We start from the raw sequence: 25,725 nt of genomic DNA, 5'->3' as shown, positions 1-25,725 counted from the left end.
TTTTCTACTTTCTTTTTTTTAATCAAATTAACCCAAGGTTTATAAATTTTATTGGTTTTTTTCATAAAACCAACTCTTGGTTTTATTTATCAATTCAATTAGTTTCTTTTCTAGCTTTCAATTTTATTGATTTCTCCCTTAATTTTTAGATTTTCTAATTTGTTATTTAATTGGGGGGTTTTAATTTGTTTTTTTTTCCTCTAACTTTTTAGTTGCAAGTTTAGTTCATTGATTTCCTCTTTCCCCAATTTATTCATGTAAGCATTTAAAGATATAATATATCCCCTGGCTGTATCCCATAAATTTTGGTATGTTCTCTCATATTGTCATTATCTAGGATGAAATCATTAATTCTATCTATAATTTGTTGTTTGATCCACTCATTCTTTAAAATGAAGATATTCTTGATGAACTTGTTCATTTCATCAGTGCAATAACCAGGGACAATTTTGGGCTATCTGCATTGGAGAATATCATCTGTATCCAGTGAAAGAATTATGGACTTTGAACAAAGACTATTACCTTCAAAAAGGGGAAAAAACCATTGTCTAATTATGTAATTTTACTATCTCATAATTTATTTTTCTTCCTTAAGGATATGATTTCTCTGTCATCCCATTCAATTTGGATCAACGTATACCATGGAAACTATGTAAAGATTAACAGAATGCCTTCTGTGGGGGGTGGGAGAGGGAAGCAAGAGTGGTCAGGGGAGAAATTGTAACTCAAAATAAATAAAATCCTTCTAAAAGAATAAAAATAAATGATGTTATTTAATTTACAATTAATTTTAGGTCTATCTCTCCATGGCCTGTTATTGCACATGATTTTTATTGCATTATGATATGAGAAGGATGTTTTTACTATTTCTGCCTTTCTGCATTTGATTATTAGGTTTTTATGCCATAGTACATGGTTAATTTTTGTGTAAATGCCATGTACTGCAGGAAAAAAAAAAGTATATTCCTTTCTCTCCCCATTCAACTTTCTCCAAAGATCTATCATGTCTAGGTTTTCTGCCATTCTATTTACCTCCTTAACTTCCTTCTTGTTTATTTTATGGTTGGATTTATCTAAACCTGAGAGTGGGAGGTTGAGGTCTCCCACCAGTAGAGTTTTGCTGTCTAGTCTTCCTGTAACTCATTCAAATTTTCCTCTAAATATCTGAATGCTATACCACATGGTGCATAGACATTTAATATTGAAATTGCTTCATTGTCTATGGTACCTTTTCAGAGGATATAGTTTCCTTCCTTATCTCTTTTAATGAGAACTACTTTTGCAGCTATTTTGAGATAAGGATTTCTACCCCTGCTTTTTTCACTTCAGCTGAAGTAAAATGTATTTTGCTCCAACCTTTTACCTTAACTCTATATGTATCTCTCTGCTTCAAATGAATTCCTTGTAAGCAGCATACTGTAGGATTATGGTTTATAATCCAATCTGCTATTCCTTTACGTTTTATGGGAGAGCTCATCCCATTCACATTCAAAGTTACCAGTTACTAACTCTTTATTGCCCTCCATGCTATCTTCCCCTCTGTTTATATATTTTCCCCTTTTATCACTTTATCCATATTCCTCAGTATTTTGTTTCTGAATATCACCACCTTCAGTGCATTTTCCCCCTTGTATCCAACTCCCCTCCCCTTTATTTCCCCTTTCCCCCCTTCTTCCTTCTGCTAGTTCCTCTTTTCCTCTCCCCTCACCCTTTCCCCTTTTATAACTTGAAAGGAGAGATAAATTTCTCAACTTAACCATATGTGTGTATGTTAACTTTAGATCTAATCTGATGAGAGTATGATTCAGGTGGTTCTCACCTCCCCCTTTCTTACCTTCTATTGCATTAGACTCTTTGTACCTCTTCATGTAATTTGATTCACCTCATTCAATCTCCTCCATCCTCCTATCCCTTTACTGTCCCCCCTTTTAAGGAGATATTGTTTTTAAATCATTCTATCATAGTCACGGATAAGTCATGAGTTTCCATCACTTATGGCTAAGTATATATTCTCTAATAGTGTTATAATTCTCAAGAGTTAAAAGAATCTTTCTTCTAGGTGGTGATATAGCCAGTTTAATATTATTGGATAGTAGTTTTTTTTCTTTACCCTTTTAACCTTTTCATGTGTCTCTTGAGTTTGTTTGATGTCCAAATTTTCTATTTAGCTCTGGTCTTTTCATCAGGAAAAGTTGGAAGTCTCCTATTTTGTTAAATGTCCATCTTTTCCCCTGGAAGAGAAGGCTCAATTTTGCTGGATAGATTTTTGGCTGCATTCCAAGCTCTCTTGCTCTTCAGAATATCTCATTCCAGGCCCTTCAATCACTTAATGTTGATGCAGCCAGGCCCTGTGTAATCCTTACTGTGGCTCCTTGGTATCTAAATTGTTTCTTTCTAGCTACTTGAGGATTTTCTCTTTTATCTGATAGTTCTGGAATTTGGTCACAATATTCCTTGGTGTTTTCATTTTAGGATCCCTTTTCAGAGGGGATCAATGTATTCTTTCAATAACTATTTTGCCCTCTGGTTCCATGATATCAGGGTAGTTTTCCTTCACTCAATTCTGTAATATCAAGTCCAGGCTTTTTTTTTCCCTCTTCAATGTTTTCAGGAAGCCCAGTGATTCTTAGGTTGTTTCTTCTGGTTCTATTCTTGAAGTCAGTGGTTTTGTCGATGAAGTATTTTTCATTTTCTTCTATTTTTTTGATTTTTTTTTTGGTTTTGTTTAACAGATTCTTGTTGTCTCATAAAGTCGTTTCCACAGATTTCATTCTTTTTTTTAAGAGAAGAATTTTCTTCATTTACCTTTTGCAGCTCCTTTTCCAATTGGTCAATTTTATTTTTGAACGAGTTTTCCATTTGCCCAAGTGTAGTTTTTTTTTTATAATTTTTTTTAGGTTTTTGCAAGGCAAATGGGGTTAAGTGGCTTGCCCAAGGCCACACAGCTAGGTAATTATTGAGTGTCTGAGGTCGGCTTTGAACTCAGGTACTTCTGACTCCAGGGCCAGTGCTCTATCTACTGCACCATCTAGCCGCCCCCCAAGTGTAGTTTTGATAGAATTATTTTCTTTTTGTATTTTCCCAATTGAGGATTTGAGAGGATTATTTTCTTTTTGTATTTGTCCAATTGTATTTTGCAAGGATTTTCTTTCTTGTTACAAGATGTTAATTTTCTCTTGCAAGGTGTTAATTTTCTCTTGAGTTTGTTTTCCCAATTTTTCCAGTTGATTTTTAAACTCCTTCCTGATTTTTTTTCTAGTAAGATTTTTCTGGACTGAAGATCAATTTATATTCTCCTCAGTGGTTCTAGATCTCTAGTTTTTCAATGGACTCCCCTTTTCGTTGGCCTTTCTTCATTTCCCTAGGATCTTGTGTTGGGGGAGAGGCTGGCTCATAGAGGTTTGGTTTTGAAAACCCTAGAGGCTTTGCAACTTCAAGTGGGCAGCCAGAACAAGATGCTGGTGACTTTCTCTGGAGTGTCTGTGGCTTTGATATGAGGCCCTCTCCCTAGGCCTGGAGGGTGTGGAAGTAGCAGCAGGGTCTGAATTATCCTTGAACAATGTGGGCTGGACCCTGGGGTGAAGTAGTTATTCTTCTTATTCAGCTGAGGGAGCTCTGCTGCCCAAGCCTGAGACTGGGGGGCGGGGCGGGTAACTGTTACTTTGATTGTTCTGGGAAGAGGACTCTACCAAAAGTATGGACCTTCTGACCTGAGCCCAGCAGATCAATTTCCAGCAGCACTCTGCAAATCTCTATGCTGGAACTCACTCTTCAGCCCCACTCAGGCTTCCCAGACCTCTGCTCCCCCAGCCAAAGCCTCAATGGCTAAGGCCAGTCTTCTGGCTTCACCTTGCCACTGCCCCTGGACTGACTCTCTGCTCTCCACTCCCAATTCATCTACGGTCCCCTGAGATAGACCTTGGTAGATGTTCTTCTCCTAGTGTGTCTCTTTCTGGATTTTTTCAACTGAATCTCTGTTAAGAGGTTTCTTTCATATTATTTCTAAGGGGAAATCAGCAGACCTCAGCACAGTGCCTGTCTTCTTTGTCCTCTTCTCTGCCATTTTGGCCAGAAGTATGAATATTTTTTTAATAAATCCTGCATATAATAATTGCAACTCATTTCTATAGCACTTGGAACTTTATAGACATGATCTTCTCTTCTTCCAAACAGCTCTATAAGGTGGATAGAATCTAAATATTGCCTTCATCCTTCAGAGGATTAAATCAACACTATGAGAATTTGGGTATCTTGCCCCAAAATCATACAGGTACAATGAAGATCGTCCCATAGGAGGGATTCTTAGCCTTTTTTGTCTTGGACTCCTTAATAATCTAGTGAAACTTATGGACCCCCATGTCAGAATAAAGTTTTAAATGCTTAAAATAAAATAGATAGATCACAAAAGAAACCTAAAATTATTGAACATAAACATGTATATTTTTCTCAAAACAGCTCAGGGATCTCCTTAAATCTATCTGCAGAAGAGGTCTGTAAATCCCAGGTTAAAAACCCCTATTTTATTTAAAGTATATCACACCCCTACATAGTCTGTCCATAGTCAGCACATTAAAAAAACTATTGGAGATGTCTTTGACATGGCAAGACAAGATTATAGATTGAGAATTCTATTTTATGAGATCACCTATCCAACCATTTCAATTTTACAAATGAAAAAAAATTGAAGTTAAAAGGTCACACAGGTTAGAAGAAGAACTTAAATTTTAATTCAGGTACTCTTTCTGCAAATCCAGTTTTTAAGAACAAGAGATACCAACCATACAAGTTCATTAACCCTTTCAGCTCAACATTCTATCTGACAATGGCATTTTTTGTGTTTTAAGCTGCTAATTATTATAGTCACCTCATTAAAAAAGAAAACGATTGAGTTACAAAATTATTTTTCAACACAGGTGTCATCTAAAATTTACTGATCACTAGTGGATTTTAGTTATTTAATGAAATTTGTTCAACATAACAGGCTAACCTTTGAAAAAGGATTATGAATTTTCTATATGTCACTTTAGATTTGCTTTCTTAATGTTATCTTTAATATTATAAATTCCTCTGGCATTGGGATAATGCTTTTTTAAGCACAAAACAAAATAAAAGTAAAACAAAATATACTTTAATTGCAAAGTAGGCATTCAATAATTCATCAAAACAGTAACTTCAATGTTTTTAAAAAAAACAGAACAGTACTGAAAATATGCCTTAAAATATATTCTTATCTCAGATACAACTAATCAATGAATTTTATTGGACTATAGTTTAAAAATCACAAAAAGCTTATCCTAAGTTAAAGCAATTATATTAAGCTTTACAAAAGGGAATGCAGCATAAATGTTAAATACTGTCAATTATTACATCTGGAATACATATAAAGTCTTATAGTCAAGATACTGAGTTAATATAACCTGAGGCATGGAATTGGTCTTCCACAGAGGGTGATTCACCCTTATCAATAAATTCAGTTTCTCACATATTTGTCAAACCTGTAATCAGTACAACCTAATCGTTCACTCTTCACTATTCTTTACACACAAATATGAACAAGATTCTCTATAATTCCACAAAATAAGTATCTGTATCATAATCAAAAGTGATGGGTATTCTTTTTTGTTTGTAGTGACTTTGCTTTTGGGATTCCATAAAAATATAATAAAATCAGATCCATTTCCAAAAAAGCATTTATATTCCACAAAAATATAGTAAAATCAGATCCATCTTCAAAAAAGCATTTATAAAATATGTATTTGCACCGTGGTCTAATCTAAGTTATATGGGTGTTCCTCTAAATAAGGGTCTCATAGAAGGCAGCAAAGCAGATAGTTCAGGTTTGGCAACTGGGAGACAGGGAGTTAATCTGCTAATGATCAGTGATATTGGGTATATTCATTTCAACTCTTTGGGTCTCTGTTATAAGTAGAGAAAAAGGCCAATTCCTCTTAAAACGCCCATTCTTCCTTCATTCCTAAGCCCAGTCCTGACTCCTTATATTTCTTTCTTTTACCTTGTCCCCAGTTTTGAAGTTTCCTTTGAAATTATCCACCTCCATTTCAATGTAAGCTCTGCTAGAGCAGGGATTGGCTTCTTTTTTACTTCTATTCATATTTCTTTTGTTTAGCACAATTAATGCTTAAAATGGTATTTTATTTAATTTGTTGGCTTTCATATAGATTATCTTATTCATACAAGAATTCTCTAAGGTAAGCAGATCAACTTCTATTGTATCTACAAAAGTAGGAAGTGAGTCTGGTGGATATCAGAGAGTTTCTCCTCTTCTTCCTTTTAAAGAGAGAGCCCAGGACAGTCATCTCATTATTTCCCATTCAATTACAGGTCTTCATTGGGCCCTGTACTGAATCTTTTTTTGTCCCCTAAACCCCCATTCCTTCATTTTTTCAATTGTGTTTACTCAAAGGATGTGAACTCCTCCAATTAAGGGTGGGACTGTCTTTGATCTTTCTTTCTATCTTCCCTGCTTATCATTAATCACAAGAAACTAGAAAGATTATTATAAACCAATAATGGATTTCACATAGCTGAGAGGTCCTTTATTTCCTCTATCTGAACAGGTTAAGGAAGAATAACTAATACTGAGAACTGTGATAAACACATGTATGTATTTTTGAGTCTTAATAACCTTATTGGTTTCCTACCTTAGAGATATCAGGGAGAAAAAAATCATCTTTCTAAGAAATATCTAAGCAAAATACATTCTATAAGGACAATTTCTCCAATTTCTAGTTTTCAAATCATCAGACACACATATATTAATCACCTACTTTGTGAATGGTATTAAGACATGCTAGAGAAAGGTTAATGATGATGCAGTAACTTCTTATTTCAAGGAGACTATGGTTGAACCATGGCGGTTACGAAAGGGCAAATAAGATGATACAAAGTGAAATCTAAAAGAGCAAAGGAGAATAACAAGAACTACTATGAGAAAGTGAGGAGGAGAGAGTAGAGAAGGACCAGAGAAGAGCCATCTAATTCAAATCCAAAATTCTACAGATAAGGAAATTTGAACCTGGGAGACTGAAGGATTTGCCTAAGGTCATAAAAGTAAAAAACTTCAAAAGTAAGATCTGAATCAAATTTTCTCACTCCAGAGTAGATGTTCTTTCTACTCTACTCCAAAGCATCAATTTAATCTGGAAATGCAGAGGAGAAAGGGAGTCAAATAAGGTTTTGGTTTTTGGTTGTGTTGAGTTTTTTTGGTAAAGGCAGCATCTGAATGGGGTAGCTGGGACAAGGACAGAGGGGAGACAGAAATAAGGGAGGTAAAGGTGGCACTTTTTCTAAACACTGAAAATTGAGGAAAGGCAAAAAACTTCTAGAAGAGGGTAAGATGACAGGTAGGGAATAGAATAAGCATTCCTATAGGGCCTACTTCCTACCAGGCATGTGCTAAGTAATTTTTTACAAATACTACCTACTTAATTTGATCCTCACAACCACTCTGCAAGGTATGTTGGTCTTATTATCTCCCTTTAGCAAATGGATATTAAGTGACTTGCCCAAGGTCATGTAACTAGGAAGTATCTGAGATCAGATTTGTACTCAAGTCTTCCTGAATCCAGGTCTAGCATTTTATTTACCATACCATTCAGTTGAAAACAAGGAATAATGAATAATATGATTGCCAGGCATGTAGAATAGAAGGAAATAGAGATATGAAAGAGATGTGAGAAGCAGAAATGATGGGGCTTGGTAAATTATTAAAATGTAGAGCCGAAAGGGAAGAATCAAAGGTCCTTTGAGATTTTGAATTTGAGTAACTTGAAATATGGTGAATCCATTTTGTTGTTATTCAAAATTGTGAGGTGATTTCTTGACTTTCAAGTGAGACTTGGATTTAAGTGAGGCAGAGTTGCATTAAGTTGTTAGCTTCACTTTCTCTTACAGAGTCATAGAAATCTAATAGCAGGACAAAAGTCAGGATGACTAGAAAAGGCTCAGAATGCAGTAGATGACCATGGTATCGTAGATGTTTCGACAAGCTCTAAGTGCTCCACAGCTCCTGTTTCCACTGCCTTCCACGGTCATTTGGAACAGAATATTCTCATCATCCCATTCCTCCAGGGGACTTTTAAGTCATTGTATGCTTAGGGTAGACAACCCCCTTACTTACTGATGTCCTTGAAGTCTGTTAGCTATCCCCAATGTTAATGTTAATGATGAAACCATTAACAAAGATATAGAAAGGTAGGAGAATGACAGAGGTAGAGGGGGGGGAGGTGCCAAATTCAGTTTTAGATACATATCAAGTATAAGATGCCAGTGGGTCATCTAAATAGGGCTCTACATAAATAGTTGGACATATACAGTGAGCTCTAGAAAAAGACTGAAGAGGAGAGAGGTAAGAAATGGAAATGATATTTAGAAGTGATCTGAATAAAGATGGTTATTGAAACCCTGAGAAAGAATAAATCAACAAATAAAAATTTTTTGAGAGGAAAAAAAGTCTAGAAGAGAACATTGGGGAATAGCCATGTTTAAGGAGCAGTTAGAAGATGAAAAAAAATGAATACAGACAGAAATGAGAAGAGAATGATGAGAGTAAAGTGTTACAAAATTAAGAAAAACAGAGTATCAAGAAGATAGGAGTTGTCCACAGATTAAAATGTCTCAGAAATGGCAAGGAGTATGAGACTAGGGGAAAAAAAGCTACTGGATTTGATGTTTAGGAGACCAGCAAGTGACATTGGAGAAAGAAAATTCAGTAGAGTGATAAGAGGGTAAGACAAAATGAAAAGAGTTGAAGAAAAGGAAAGAATGATGGGAAAGGGCTTACAGATATATACTATTCTCTAGTTTTACAAATAAACAGAATTTCTGTAAAGCATTGACATTAAGAAAGGCTATCACAATAAAGTAAATGATCAGTTAAGCATTACTCCCAATATACATGTTGAGACTAAATGATTATTAATCAGTTAATATTAATTATCAATCAATGAATTAGGAGACCTTGCTAGCATTGATACTTCTTAACCTAATAGTTTGTTTATTTAACTTTAGTCAGTTAAGGCTTTTCAAAGATCAAAATACTTTAAAAAATAAAATAATCAGACGTAAATATTAAACATCAGAACAATCTGGAACCTTTTCCAGGTTCCTCAATCACCTTACTATGCTAACAAGTTCCTGGTTAACACACTAGACATCAAAGATAAAAATACCATTATGTAGACAGCATAAATGACAACATGGGCCCCATTGATGAGTTTTAATTTGCTGATCATTTATCTCTTCCTGGACATTAGCCACGATATCTATATGCCAGCTCAGTAAAAAATGGTCAGAGATTTTCAACACCATCTTCATGCTGCTTTGCCAAGAATCATGCCCCAACCTTTCAAGTGTAGGCCTCTAAAGTGTTTCACAGTACTACATCTTAGGCTATATGTTCTTGTACTTGTGTGAGAAATCACAAACATATGAGCAATGCCTTATAAATTGGAAACATATGTGACTTCTTTTTTAAATTATTTACTCAAACTGTTTCCTGTTCTTACATTAATGTATAGCCACGCAAATTAGTCCTGCCTTTAATGAGAGGCAGGTGTAGCTGTGGGTAACCATAGACAACATAGTAAGCATTGGCAGATTCCTCAAACAACTGTGAGCTTTGTACTGCAGAAATCCTAATAGTTGATTTCCTACTTACCAAAACTAAATCGACAGGAAGGACAACTTTAATTTTCCTTTTAAACTGTTCATTGAGCTCTTTAACGAGAACAAGCACCACGATACTCAGCAAGGACAGCAGCAATGCTTCTAATTGAACCGACTTGATGTTTTCAAAGACGTAGGCATAGATCTATAGGGATGCAAGAACAGAAACACACAGGAACAAAGTTACTGGGGTTGTTTGCCAGCATAAAGCTGCTGAATACCAACCTCTTAATTCATAGATGTAGGAATAGTTTGCTCAAGGACACTAATCATGCAGAGGAAGTACAGTTGGTATCAATGGAGACTGCATTGTTACTTTTGGCTCTCTCTACAGAACAGTCCCAATTATTTCTTTGTGACATTTCTCTACAAAGCCATTATATATCCATCAATCATACTACCAAGCAAATGGAACATGAGGGATCACTTGAATCTGAAAATACTAAAAATAAATTAACTTTATCTGTTACTCTCTACCTTCCTTTTGCAGAACTGCAAAAAATAACTATTTAATATATGTCCTGGACCTCACAAGCATAATTTTTCTCCCCCTCCCACTACCACTTTTTGCCTGTTGTACTAGAAATGGTAATTAAATGAAAAACATCATTATTTTTGCATATTAGGCATTATCAGTCTACAACTCTGAATCAACTGGCACCCCAGACAGAAACTCTCTTTCCTGGTGACCACTTCCCTAAATGCATTTTTTTCTTCAATTAGAATGCAAGATACTTGATGACAAGGACCATCTCAGTTTTGAATTTGTATTCCTAATGCACAGAATATCATGTGGCACATATGAAATATCTAACAAATACTTATTCATTTATTCAACATCTTCTGATGTCTTGGATCTCCATTTGTTACCTTGTTACCTTGGACAACCATTTAACTGCCCTAAAAATCATTTGTCTTTTTTTGTGAAATGGGTGAAATAAATCCAGAATTGTATATATCTTGGGCAATTTTTCTGAACATAATAATGTATCTAAAAGTGTTTTGAAAACTTATAAAACACTGTAAAAGTGGGTATCACTTCTATTTATCCTCTTCTTATCTTTAACTTTTCCCCTCTTTTTCTCCTTTCTCCTCTTCTATTCTTTGATAACCACACATACAAAATATAGCTTCTACTTGTTATCTGTAAAAGTTTCACAATACTTGGTTGCTATTTATAAAATGATATCAATGGTATTAAACTATTATAATACCTTTCAGAACCTTTACAACATCATGCCTAATTGAAAAGCAAATTGGTAATAATTCAGGATTTTAGATTAACAAAGTAATTATGATTTATAATTTTATAATTTATTATATAATTTGTATTTATATATAATTATTATTTATAATTTTATGGTGATAAATAGCTAAATAAAAAATTTACAGTGATAAATGGTAACAATAACATGATACTGTGGTGCCATCCAAGTTAGCTAAACATTCAGCTATTTTTCATATTCAAAGATGATACTATTCAGGCTTAGTATAATAGAAAAAGTTCATTGTTGATCTAGAAGTTCTTTCCACATGGTATATCATAAATACAAAATTCTAATTAAGAGGTTTCAAAATACAGACCAAATAATGACCAAACTCTATCCTAAACTGTGAAACATTTTTATAGTTTGACCAAATCCTATTCACTAAGTTGCCTAGGTTAGGTCCAGCACCCAGGTCAAATCAGTTATATATTTCATCCTAAAGCCCAGGTAAACATCATGAAGTTCATAGGCATTTCCCCTGGTTTCTCTACTCTTTATAGATTCATGAAAGGAAGAAATGAAAATTTGTTTCCAGAATCCATAGTGTTTAGTTCCAACCAGTTTGTTTCTCCTTCAGTGAAATATACTGGGGCTCAATACTTTTCCATTTTTTTGTTCCTATGAAGAAACAGATGAAACCTTTTCAAGGTATGGAAGCAAGATTTAATTTTTTTTCAGAACAAAGTCCAAACTCATCTGAAATTCTAGTTTACTACATTAAAAGTTGGCAAACTCTTAAGAAGAAAAGAGATCCTCATACTATCCTCTTTAAAGGATGACATTGTATTAGGTGACCCACTTCTCTCTGTCTCAGAAAATGTCTTCTTCATCACTCCCTCATGAGTCCAAATTCATCTGTGCTACTCCTCTACCAGGTAGCCACCTTCTTTATTTTCCTCTCTATAATATTATCTCTCTAGTGTTGCACTATCCAGAATAAATCTCAAGTTCTTCTCCACTTGCTGCTCATCACCCATGATTTCCTCTGATGACGTGAGATACAATTTATCCATACCTTGGTGTTATTTCAAAAGGGTTCCAACCAGTAGAATGTACCCCCTCAATTTCTCAATACAGACTCTGTTCCTTTTAAAACAAGAATTCTTAACCCTTTTTGTAATAATAATAATAACATTAATAATAATAATAGCTAGTGTTTATATAGCATTTGAGAGTTCCGAAAGTACCTTTTTTTAATAGATGAGGAAATGGAGAAAGAGAGGTTAAATAACTTGCCCATACATTTGGTGAGTGTCTAAGTCTAGATTTGTCCTGACTCCAGATATAATACTCTATCTAGTATGCTTTCTAGATGATCCATGATATCTTTGGCAGTCTTTGTGAATCCCATGAACACCTTTCTTAAAGTGTTTTTAAGCCCCCAAAATAGCATACATAGGATTACAAAGGAAACCAATTGTCCTGAAATAATGTAATCACAATTTTTCTTTTTGTTCATTGATCCCAGGTTAAGAACTGCTGTTCTAACAATTGATTTTATGCTTTTTTTTTTCTTTTGAAGTTTGACTGACAAGGATCACATCATCTTAAAACTATGACCTTATGGAAATAATTGTACTCTGCAACAATGTTCCATAAAATCACATATTTACAGATCCAATTAACAATGGTGGTATATGTCTGCTACATGATTCCCTTAAATTAAATAGTAATAATATTAACATCAAGTCCTATTTTACTGTCCTTTAATGATACCTAAAGGACATGATAGAATTAATCATAAGACTTAGAAACAGATTTAAAAGCTGCATTTTTATTATTAGCCAGTGAAATTCTAGAAATAGTTTTTTTAATTCAAATTAATTCATAATTACAGAATCATTGAACTGCAGAGACTCTTGAGAATCTACTTCATGAGCTTTCCTCTAGGAAGGATTTGTTTTGAAAGAAAAATGGAAAACTTCATCTATTAATATTTGAGATTAAACAGGGACTGTGATATAAGAATCATCTACAGAACTTCTCTAAAACTCTTTTCAAATTTGGAAACTAAAGACAAAGCCTAAACCTTAACAGACAACTAGGTCACATAGTTGATAAGAGTACGTGGCCTGGAGTCAGGAAGAATCATCTTCCTGACTTCAAAATTGGTTTCATACATTAGCTGTCTGGGTGTGAAGCTGGGCAAGTAATTTAACCCTGTTAGTCTCAATTTCCTCTTCTGTAACATGAGTTGGATATGGAGGTAGTTTCAGATAGCTGATAAAGGGGAAAAAAATCATTTTTGCTTAAGGCAAATTTCCTTATAAGGATGTCTCAAAGTCTTCAATCATTTTTAAGCCAAAGATCTTGAAGACAAAGTATGATAAGCAAATGTGAGGATGTATAAGAGAAATTAGTAAATAACATATTTATGGTGTATAATAGAAACACAAATTTTTACTTAAATCCAACTTTGCAGATTCAAACAGAATTTTTAAAAATACAAACAACACGGTAATGTTAAGACTCTGTTAATGATCTTTAGTAGTAACACAGGAATTATCAGCTGACATTACATTATCTCCTAATTGATCAAGAATAAGGAAAAGGAAAAGGAAGAGACCTGGTGGAAGGTGCTGCTTCCTAACTCAACCCTTCCATAATAAGAGGGTCATCAAGGTCTCGTGCGAGGAAGTGACTTTGTTATTAATAGTGTAAGACCTCCTAGATTCAAAACAGCCAATAGCCAACAGAACCCTCAAGATCAAGTCTAGAATAAAGAGAACAATACAAAGGTTGATGTACACCTTCAGTCTTCAGGAAGTAGAATTTATCAAAAAGGGGAGTGACCTGGTTAAACCTGCATTACAGAAAAATTACTTTGGCCACTGTGCAGAGAACAGTTTAAGGAAGAAACAGTCTTTTTTTTCAGGGTTATTAATGATTTATGGATGGAATAGCCTCCCCCAAATACTACTATTCATTCCTAGCCCCCTACTCTTTGGCCTAGTTGACTGAAAATAAATTAGGGGTCTTTCAGTGAAGCAGTCTGTCTCTCCTGGAGGAGCTATGAAGCATTGAAAAGAGGAAGGGAGAGTCCTTGCCAGTCCTTGGGATTCTGGTCTCTCTGGCTTTGGGGTAGAACTGGAGAGGAATTGGGCTCAGGTCAGACTATTGATTATAGAACTTGGTTCTGTTTGGCAGAACATTCAGCAGGCTGGGTTCTAGGCTCTGGATTCCACAGGTTCTAGACTCTAAGCCCTGCTGTTGGTCTCTGGAGGTATCATTTTAGAGGCCCAAATTTCAGTGCCTGCCTATCTATCCCTGAGAGAAAACTCTTCATAGAGAGGTACCTTTCCCTCATAGTTCCATGACTTCCCAGGAGCAGGTCCTAGTTCCCAACTCTAACTGGGTAACCATGGAGACTGTTTCCCCAACCCAGAAAGCTTGTCTATGAAAGAAGGAAACTTTGCTGTTATTTTTGTCCTCCCCGCCACCCCAATGCTTTAGCATTGTCTCCCCACACAGTTAGGTACATGTCAATGACAGGTAAACTCCATAGTCTTCTTTCGTTCCTCCTGGTGCTCTTCCCAGTCTTCCTCTGGCTCATATGTACCCTTGACAATGGCAATTCGGTCACTCCTACTCATGGAGTTAGGTACCAGCAGGTAGAAGTAAAGGATGGCAGCCATGATGGCTCCTGTGATGGGCCCCACCCAGAACACCCAGTGAGCTGGACTGAATCTCTTCATGATGAGAGCTGGTCCAAAAGATGGAGCGGGTTTCATAGAGCACCCCGTGAAATAGATCCCAATCAGGTGTCCCAATGTGACAGATAAGCCAATGGAGAGAGCTGGAGAGCCCAAAGGGTCAGTGCATCGGGTGTCTGTGGAGAAGAAGATACAGAGTGCCAACTGGAAGGTCAGAATCATCCCTACCACCACAGCCTGGCCCGGAGTTGTGTTGTTGTTGAGAGCATTGACAGCTAGATTGCCTCAAGCATTGTCAGGAATGAGTCCATAAAGGATGCCAGCACCCGCAATGGCACCCACCAGCTGAGCGACCACATAGAAGATAGTTCGGAACAGAGAAATCTGGTTGCCCACAAAGAGGGCCAGGGTAATGGCAGGGTTAGTGTGCCCACCACTCAGAGGTCCCAAGGTTTAGGCCAGGGTGCCAATAGCCAAGCCAAATGCTAAGGCGATCTGTAAGATACTGGGTAGTGCTGAGGGCCACTTCAGGGTTGAGCCCAAGCCGAAGAAGACAAAGATGAGGGTGGCAAGGAACTCAGCAAACACAGCCTTCAGGAATGCCACAGAGCAGACCTCCTTCTTCATAGTGGCTGAAGGCACCCTCCCTGGCAGTCCTGAGGGAGCTCACTGGTGGTAGGAGCACTGCCCTCCAGTTGTTATGCTGAATCCAACCTTGCTGGTCTCCTACTCCCTCTTTCTTCCTCCAGGCTGCTTGGCACTCCAGTCTTTTTTTTAAGAAAAATTTTATTTATTTTGAGTTTTACAATTTTTCCTCTACTTTTGCTTCCCTCCCCCCACCCCCCCACAGAAGGAAGTCTGTTAGTCTTTACATTTTTTTCCATGGTATACATTGATCTAAGTTGAATGTGATGAGAGAGAAATCATATCCTTAAGGAAGAAAACAAAGAGATAGCAAAGTTACATAATAAGATAACATTTTCCCCCCGAAATTGAAGGTAATAGTCCTTGGTCTTTGTTCAAACTCCACAATTCTTTCTCTGGATACAGATATTAATTCTCCATCATAGATGGCCCAAAATTGTACCTGATCATTGCACTGATGGAATGAGCGAGTCCATCAGGGTTGATCATCACTCCCATGTTGCTGTTGGTGTACAATGTTTTTCTGTTTCTGCTTATCTCACTCAGCATCAGTTCATGCAAATCCAGGACAAAACAGTTTTAAGGAAAGCAAACCAATGAGAAGAGTATTATAATCATCCAGGCAAGGGATTTTAAGTGCCTGAACTAGATTAATTGTATCTACAGAGAAAAGGGGATGAATTAAAAATTTGTGGAGATTAGATACAAGATTTTATGACTGGATATAAGTGAAAATGAGAAGTCAAGGATAATGTATGTAGCACAGTAATTGAAAGGATCATAATGCCCTCAACAGGAAAAAAAAGACATTCAGAAGAAAGGTGGACATGGAGGAACTAGAAAAGTTCTAATGTAAGAAAGGAATTTAATGTAATATTGCTCTCTTGGAAAAGTCAGGCTTGATAGAGTAGTTATAAATTGAACAGTAGGGAAAAGAGGAAAGAATGAAATTAGAGTCTTTTACAAATTTTCTAGACTACATTTTCTCAGTTAAGAATTGTTAGAAGAAAATGTTAGACTCAGACAGTTCATAGGCCATAATATTATAAACATCTACTCTTGCATTATATATATATATATATATATATATATATATATATATATATATATATGAAGAAATAAAATCATGATCCCCTCTCTCAAAGAACTCTACATCAGAGTTACAAAAGGGAAGAGAAATAAATAAGTGACCTAAGCTCAAATCCACTCCATTAAATATGTTGGTAAGTTAGAATAGGCCAATGAACACAAAAGTACATACTACTTTCTTAACAACCACCACATCAGCTCTACAATATTTTAAAATAAAATGTTTATTTTGTACTATCAGGTTCAGTCAATTCCATTCATTTAGTAAGCATTTATTTAGTATACCCTATATGTCCTAACTTCAAGAAGATTAATGGAAAGTTGAAAAAAACAGAATAAAAGCAAAAACATGAATATATATATATATATATATATATATATCACAAAAATGGACTTTCAACAGAACTAATTTAGTGTCTATCAAGATAGTCAAAAAGATCAGTCTCAAAGCTTCATGTCTACTTCATGATTCATTAGTGACTTGAATAAACTTTTCTGATAGCCATTAACAATGGTTAATGCAAATAGGGTGCAACTTAAATCCATTTAAATGGGAGATTTCGTATATGTGTGTGTGCTACATAAATATGCATATGTTTGTATACATATTTATATAACTATTTATATATACATAATTACTCCAAATACAAATTATCATAACTACAATAAAATTGAATTGGCTATATCAGATCTCTTAAATATCACTCCTTTTGGGCATTTAAAACTTTTTGTGACCTCTCTTCCATCTACCTTTCTAGGCACATTGCACATTATTCCCCTCCTTGGATTCTGATAGATTACCTCCTTGTTACTCAAGAAGTCAAATGAGTTCTTGATGTTTTACAGCACATCAACACATTCCATTCCATCTCCCATTTGTACAAGCTGTCCTCCAACACACACACACACACACACACACACAAACTCCATAATTTTTGTTCTTAATATACTAATCTGTGTATATTTTAGTGCCTCTCAATTGAATGTAAGCTTCATGAGGACAGGTACTATCATCTTATGTCCAATAGCTAACATTATGCCTGGAAAATTGCAAATGCTTATTGATTGACAGAAGCAGAAAAGTATAGAACATCATCTATAGGAAATCATGAGTTGCTTACACATCCTTCATAACCTGACCTCAACCTACATTTCCATCCTGAATATACATTATTTCTCATCATGTACATTATAGTCCAACAAAATTTATCTTTCTAATGTTCCTCAAATTTAACACTTGATTTTCCATCTGCATGCCTTTACACTAGTTTTCCTTCATACCTAGAATACTTTCTTGACTCACCTTTGCCTCTCAGAATACCTAATTTCCTTTAAAAATCAGCTTAAGCACAATCTTCTTTGTTTGAGGTATTGTTTGATTCTCCTTTCCCCAGTGCTAAAGCCTTCTCTCGAAAAAATAACTTTTATTTTTTATATTTAGGATCAGGACCATTTCATTGTTGTCTTTGTCTCATCAATGACTGGTTCATATAAAGAACTTAATTATTAAATAGTAATAGAAAGAACTTTTTGATTTCATTAAATCACTTATTAAATGAATAACTATTTATTGAGACCCTCGTCATCTCACATCTCCATCATCATAATAGCCTTGGAATAGGTTTCTCTGCCTCTTTCCTCCACATAGCTGACAAAGTAGTTTTAATCTAGTCTAATCATGACACTCCCCTAGCCCATAAACTCTAGGGGTTCCCCATTGCCCCTAGAATTAAAAAAATAATAAATTTCTCTGCTTAACTTTTAAAGTCCTTGGTAACCTAGCCCAATCTATCTTTCCAGGCTCATCATACCTTACTTAATTTCTTAGGCTCTGTGACAGTTCTTTTGCTCACTTAGCATTCTCCTTACCTATCTCTGAGCCTCTTCAGCGGCTGTCACCTGTGCTGGCAATATAACCACTTCTCACCTCTTCCTCTAAGAGCCAGCTCAAGTACCCCCCCCTCCACAGGAAGCCTTTTCTGATTCACAAACTGTTAGTGCCTGCCCTCTGGATTATCTTTAATAAGTTAATTTATATTTTTATTCTGAATATACTTACAATATTTCATATGTTTATATGTACATATATAACTGTATAGTATATACATGAATGTGTATATAATAAATGTTATATATGAGTATACATAAAACATCTGCATAATATTTTCTATTATAAACACATATTAGTATACTATTTCCTATTATAAGCATTTATTGTATTTATATTCCTAGAAGCTAACAAATAGGTGCTTTATGATTGAATTCTATGATCTGAATTTATTCAACTTTTCTTCAAGTTTGAGTAATTAATCTCATATTTTATCTCATCTAGTAATATATTTTTTGATTATTTTTATTTATATCAATAAAATTAATTAATTAAATGCATATACTGGTCAACAATACTTCATTGTGTGATTTGGAGAAGAGGGTATACTGACAAATACATTGTGTCTCCTAGAATATTTTGCCTAGTACAGGTGAGATCCATTTCCATTTCTGTTATCAGTTACTATTGAGCATAACAAAACTATTCCAGTTTTCAGGCTATTTTATGTCCAACTATGATTAGTCTTCTTTGGTGGACAGTGCCTTCTACCCAGAAGCATTTTTAGTTGGTAGGGTATTGGTATTTCTAATTTGTTCCAAAGGAAACATCCTGTATTACTAGGACTCAAAGGTATACTACTTATTTTGTGTCAGATGAATCCACATGATGTAGGGTCAGCCTGCAATGCCCTGAGACCTAATTGATTTTTTTTAAATCTCAGAAACAGTTATATTATCCTAACTGGGCTGCTCACTCAACCTTAGCAGTGTCACCACAGTTTGATTCATCACCATTTTGCAGTTCCTTAAGCTTTCACAGATGCTCTAAAGATCTGAGGATGAACATACCTCCATTTTAAATTCCTTCTCTCACTCAAGGTTGGATGTGGAGGGAGTTATCATTATCATATCAAGAACTTTACCAGGGAGTCACCTTTTCTCCAATGTTTCAATTTCTTCTAACTTGTGGACTCTTATTGTATATTTTATGTCTCTAAATTCCTCATGAAGAAATATATTTCTGAAACTGAATCTCAGTCAAAAGAACTACTTTCACATATATTTTCCCTATTATAGAGCCTTTAAAATGTTATAAAATATAATTTCTAGACATGAACATTTAGAAAGATATAGAATAATATGGAAAGTATAAAAAAATCTTAACAACAATTTTTAAAAGTCCACATCAAATTATCTTTAATACCTTGTTCAGAATCCTTCTTTAAAGATCTGCTCTTAAAGGTATACTTTTTTGGTGTGTGTGTGTATGTGTGTGTTTAGGTTTTTGCAAGGCAAATGGGGTTAAGTGGCTTGCTGAAGGCCTCACAGCTAGATAATTATCAAGTGTCTGAGACCGGATTTGAACCCAGCTACTCCTGGCTCTAGGGCCAGTGCTTTATCCAGTGCGCCACCTACCCTCCCCTTAAAGGTATACTTGATAATAGACTTTTATAAAGCACTTTAAGAGCAACAAAACTCTTAATATTCATAATGTCAATTGATCTTTACAACGCTGAGATCAGTGCAGTTAGAATACTTATGTAGAAAATACTTTGCTCTCTAGATTTTTTTCCTAATTGATACTTTTTGTATTGATATTGAAGTTAATTCTGGAAATGATCCTTTCCCCATACTACCCCCAATTCTCAAATCCTTTTCTATAAAAAAGAAAAATAGTTAAAAAATTTTGAGAGTAACTGAATCTAACAAGGAATATAACATTCTGACATAGAAACTTTCACCTTAAAATGAGTGCTTGCTTATGATCAAGAAAGAAAGAATTAAATTATACAAACTGAATTTACTTAGTGAGCAGTTTTCAACTTGAGAGCTCCAACTCAAATTTTTTTCCAAAAAAATTAGAATATCCCCTTAAATGATAAGAATATCAAATATATTTTAATTGAAACTGTTTAACTTAAGAAAAAGAGATAATTTTATAATCCTTATTTTACAGATGAGATTGAGAGAGATCAAGTGATTTTTCCAAGAGTCACAGAGCTCTTAAGAATCTGGAGTGGATTCCAATCTTGATTCTATATCTCTCTCTCTCTAATAACTATACCACAATTCCTCTCAAATAGGAGACACTTTAAGGCAAAAAAGAGTGGTATGCAAATTAAGATTCATTGGGAAATAGTTTAGGAGGTCAGACCATAAACATCTAATAAGAACATATTCTGTGCTAAGAACTGTAAAGGCAAGAGGCAGCCCCTGCTCTCAAATCTAATCAAGAAACCACTGCAACAACTACATACAGAAAAGACAGTAAAGATATATTTGCTTACTTCTTTCATTGAAATCTGTGACGAGAAGAAAGTTTGCCTATGTTTGCATTATACCCAACTGCTAGATGAACAATGAAACAAACACAAAATCAGTCAACCTATAGATATCTTAAAATATCTAGATGTTTGACCTTTGAGCAAATCATCTGGATCTGAGACACTGAAATTTTTGCTCAATCCATATATTCTGGTATCATAAAGACATAGATAGCTACATTGCCCCCACCCCACCTCCCCAACAACAACAAAAATAGAGCAGGGTACGAAATAAATTTTGAATCAAATAGCTGGTGATAGTATTTATATAGTTATGGTCCTACTCTCTAGATCTTTTATTTTAACTGACACTTTTGGTATTTATAATATCATTAATTCTGGAATTGTTCACCCTCCCCAACACTCAAACTGAATGTTTCCCTGTAACAAAGTGTTAAACAAAAACACTTTAGAGAATGACTGCATCTGACTATATAATACAATTCTGAACTAGTAGCTCTTCACCTCTTTCCTAGGATGAGTGTCTGCTTCTCCTCCAGATCTTAAGAAGAAGCCTGGAAAAAATAAAACATACATACTTAACTAGTGAGCAATTTTTGACTCATGAGTCCCATCTGATTTTCTATTTTTCCTAAATTGTTCTGAAATTTTTGAAAATTCTATTTTAAAACAAAAATTAGAAAATGCCTTTAAATGATAAAAATGTCAAATATATTTGATTCATCTGGTCAAAAAAAGAAATCTTATTTTCCCTCTAAACCCGTAATTCAGCATGATTTCCCCTCTGAGAATACAGATGTCAAAGCAAGGACACTTTCCTCCTAGTCTATTCCTATTTTAAAATCCTTCCTAATCACAGAATAAGTGCTACCCCTCATATTCTCCCACTTCACTTTACCAAGGAAGAAAATGGGGGGGCTGCCAGTTGAGTGATTTGCCCAGGACTGCACAAGTAGTTAAATGACAGTGGTAGGATTTAAACCTGCATCCTCTGATTCTGGAAACAGTGACCTTTCCCTTGAGCTGTCCAAAATGTCATTTCTTCTATTAACTTTTTGCCTATTCTCTCCAGTTTCTTTATTTTATAACTACAGCCATATAAGTGTTTGAAAGTAGATGGGCTGCAGTTGCAATTAAAAATATGTGATCCTTGACTCACTATCATATACTATTTTATAAATCTGGAAGGGTATTAAGTCTCAGAATGAGGAGGGATTGTGTTGGTGCTATTGCTATGGTTGCTATTGTTTTATCTTTGAGGGAAGGAGCAATCATGAAAAGTTTTGAATAAGAAAATAAAGTGATTAGCTATGTGCCTAAGAAAATTTATATTGTGTGAAAGATGGACTGAGATATGAGGCCAAAAGATGTATGAAAACAATCCAGGGGACAGATGATGAGGATTTTTCACTAAGGTAGCAGTCATATAAGTAGAAAGGAAGGACAGATACAAAAGAAGTTATGAAGGTAAACTTAATGAAGTATAGTAGTAATGGAAGAATTTAGGATGTGAGGAAGAGGGAGGAATTTGATGGTTCTAAATGCCTTGGAGTTTGCAACTGCAAGGTTCCAAACTTGGGTGGCAGGAAGGATGAATGTCCTTTCAATGCAAATTTGAGAAAATAGGAGAAAGAGTTTGGAGGAAAAGAAAATGAATTCTATTTGGACATACTGAGTTTGTCAAGTCATAAATGTTAATAGACATTTGATGATATGAAACCTAGACTTTAGGAGAGAGACAAGGACTGGATATTTTGATCTAGGAACTAGCTACATCATGATAGAAATATCAATAATTTAGATAATATTTTGAAATTTACAAAATACTTTAATTATTATTGAATTTGATTCACAATATAACCCTGTAAGGCAAGTGCTATTTTTAACCTCTGCTTTATTCATGAGGAAATGAAACCAGGAGAATTTAAATTAGTTGTCCAGGGTCAGGTCACAGGACAATTTAAGTGTCTGGGACAGGATAGGACTTTAGATTTGGCCGATTTTAAATCTAGCACTCTGCTTTGCCACCCAACTGCCTATCCACATAGAGGTGAACCAAAGTTTATGAAATCACTGAAAGCATGTAGAGGTAGAGAAAGGAGGGAGTTTTGGGACCAAGGATCATCTGAGATGGAACAGTTGGCCTGGTAGGAGGAGAAGGAGAACAGAGAAGTGTTACCAAGACCCAGAAGAAAGAATATCCATAAAATGAAAAAGTTCAAGTGCTGTCAAAAGAACAAGAGGGATAAGGACTGAGAAGGAGTAATTATTTTTGAAAATTAAGAGATTATTTGTAACCCTAGAGAGAACTGTTTAGAGAGCTAACAGCTGAGGATTGGGAAAAATGGGGTTGGATTCCTAAGGATTAGCTTCCCCACCCCTCGAAATTAAGCTGAAACATGGTATCAAAGTGTGAAGGGGTTATAGGATTTTTGAAGGTTTCTAAGAATGGGCAAACTTGGTCATGTGTATAGGTAGCAAGGAAAGAGAGAATGAAAATTAGGGAGAGGAGGATGAGGACTGGGAAGGAGCAATCTGCTGGAGGAGATGAGAAGTGAATCAAGAACAGGAGAAAGATTCACCTTAGGTAAAAACAGATCATCATATCATCAGAGATTGAAACAAAGAAGGAAAGAATGGGAGATGATATCAATGAGTTTTGAGATATAGACTGGGACTTCAGGGGAAGATAATACTAGGTATTCTAGGAAAAAATATTATGTTCCAGGTAAGGCCAAACCTTTTGACTCCCTTAATGGTCATAATTGCCTATGGTCCCAGTGTGTAGTGAAGTGGTACAGACTAAATACTAAACAGATTCAGAAAAAAATTTGAGTCCAAGTCCTGCCTTAAACACTAAAATCTGTGTGACCCTGGGTAAGTCTCATAGCTTTTTCCACATCTGCAGAGTGAGGGGGATCGCCTCCAAGATTTCTTCCAGCTCTAAATCTAGGATTCTATGAGTCACTAAGTACTCGACTTCTCTGTTTCTTGGAAATGAAGCAACAGAGTAGTTCTTTCTGTACTTATTGATTAATTCACAATAGTCCCATGACTGCACATACCAGAAAGAGGGAAAAGAATGCAATACCCCAGAGCCATACCAAAGTTGCTGGAATATGCATTTCAACTACATATGTTTGCAGTCATTAAAAAAAAATGACCACCCCAGAATGAAAGGAACAAGAGAAACCCCAGGGTATTGTCTGGATTAGACTACAACTTGTGGAGCAAGGCTCTACTCATAAGAAGATGGTTGGAGGGGAGCAAGAGAGACTGGTGGAGGTTCATCAAAAACAGCATTAGAACACAATAGAAAATCTGGCTGGTGGAGAAGGCAGCTATAATGAGTGTCATGTGGGAAATCATAAATGTGGATGATTTATCATGAAAGATGAAATTCTCTCGTATATTTCCATGATCCTTGTCACAGGCAAGAAACACATCCATTACTTATTATTGTATTCACATTTTTTGTTTGTTTTTGGAAATACTGAAAATAAAATGCTAAGCTAATATGACAAGTCTTAGCTAACATAAACCATGGTAGTCAAATGCTCATATTGGGACTCTGCCATTCAAATGTGATCAGAAAATGGAAATATTTAACCAGTTTTGCCTGAATTGATCTAAAAGTACAAATGACTCAACCATTTTGAACTTACCATCAGTTCAAACAAATAATTCATTTGACTAATTTTGGACTGAAATACTTATTTAGACTGACTACTCTTCATAGTTTAAAGGGACAGAAAAATTCAGCAATAATTGCTCTAAAATCATGAAAAAAAATCTTCTATGTACTAAGAACTGAGTCTAAATTATTCAAAAGATTAAGTATATATCTGTGCTACATACAATATATTATTTAAAACCTGTTAAAAGGAATTTTTCCAAATCACTATTTCCCAAATGCATTATATTTGAAAAAAAAATCATGTTATATGATTCAGTTCTTTTAATTTTATTCAGTTAGAATTACTCATTTTCTATTATGAGTTCAAATCTCAACAATGTTTCTAATGAGCAAATAAATCAATACAATAATAACTATAATGATTCATAAAACAATTCTTAACCTTGGGAATTATGGGATTATTTTCCAGCTGTTCAATGCTAAATCCCGAGAACTAGTCCTTACCCCAAGGAGCAATCTCTTTTTCATACTTCCATTTTTTGGGCTCTATTATAAAGGGATCTCAACCAGTCTTCTCCACTCTTTCTTCCTTATACTCAGAAAAAATGCATTTGATGTTTCATTGCAATTAATATAAATAATTAATCACATCACAAACTTCAGTGAAGCTGACTGGTGGAGAAGGCAGCAATAATGAGTGTTATGTGGTGATTAAGTATATATCCATGCTACACATTTTTCTTGAATTTCACTTTGGGGAGAAAAGGAGACTTTTTACCATAGATTAATATTTAGGATTTTTTAAAAAATCTTCCCAAAGAACTTTCTGGGGTCATAGTTCAATCTTCTATGTCTGCTCTGTCTATAATCTGGCATTATCATCACTGAGATTTGTAATAATTCTCAATTAAATCAATCAACAAGCATTTTTAAGGCACATAGATGGCAAATATAAAATTGAAACCATTCCTACCCTCAAAAAGCTTACAATCTACCAGGCAGAAACAACAGGCACACAAATAAAGAAATATAAAGTGGTATGGAAAGTAACTTCAAGAGGGAGGAAAAGTATGGGTCATCAGCTAGGTGTTGCAGTGGATAAAGAACTAGTCCTGGAGTCAGGAGGACCTGAGTTCAAATTTGACCTCAGGCACTTAATAATTTCCTAGGTGTGTGACCTTGGGCAAAACACTTAACCCTACTGCCTTGCAAATGAATGAAAGAAAGAAAGAAAGAAAGAAAGAAAGAAAGAAAGAAAGAAAGAAAGAAAGAAAGAAAGAAAGAAAGAAAGAAAGGAAAAGAAAAGAAAGGAAAAGAAAAGAAAAGAAAGAAAGAAAGAAAAGAAAAGAAAAGAAAAGAAAAGAAAAGAAAAGAAAAGAAAAGAAAGACAGAGGGAAAGTAACCAGCAACTG

The 25,725-nt window shown here is 35.1% G+C and overlaps 1 protein-coding gene and 1 pseudogene across 3 annotated transcripts in view; both read right to left on the bottom strand.

Annotated features, from left to right (window-relative positions):
* The window catches only part of SLC26A7 (solute carrier family 26 member 7), a 175,930-nt gene that overhangs the window by 72,587 nt on the left and 77,618 nt on the right, over nt 1-25,725 (bottom strand). For all 3 annotated transcript variants that reach the window (XM_074200057.1, XM_074200058.1, XM_074200059.1), the window contains one exon: nt 9,680-9,832. In XM_074200057.1, coding sequence (XP_074056158.1) covers nt 9,680-9,832 — 153 coding nt within the window. The remainder of the gene's footprint in view (nt 1-9,679; nt 9,833-25,725) is intronic.
* On the bottom strand, nt 14,375-15,263 carry LOC141502204 (aquaporin-5-like; annotated as a pseudogene).

Source organism: Macrotis lagotis, chromosome X, assembly GCF_037893015.1.
Source record: "Macrotis lagotis isolate mMagLag1 chromosome X, bilby.v1.9.chrom.fasta, whole genome shotgun sequence".
Classification (NCBI taxonomy): Eukaryota; Metazoa; Chordata; class Mammalia; order Peramelemorphia; family Peramelidae; genus Macrotis; species Macrotis lagotis.
Note: the sequence above shows the minus strand (reverse complement) of the source record. Positions and strands in the feature narration are given on the sequence as shown.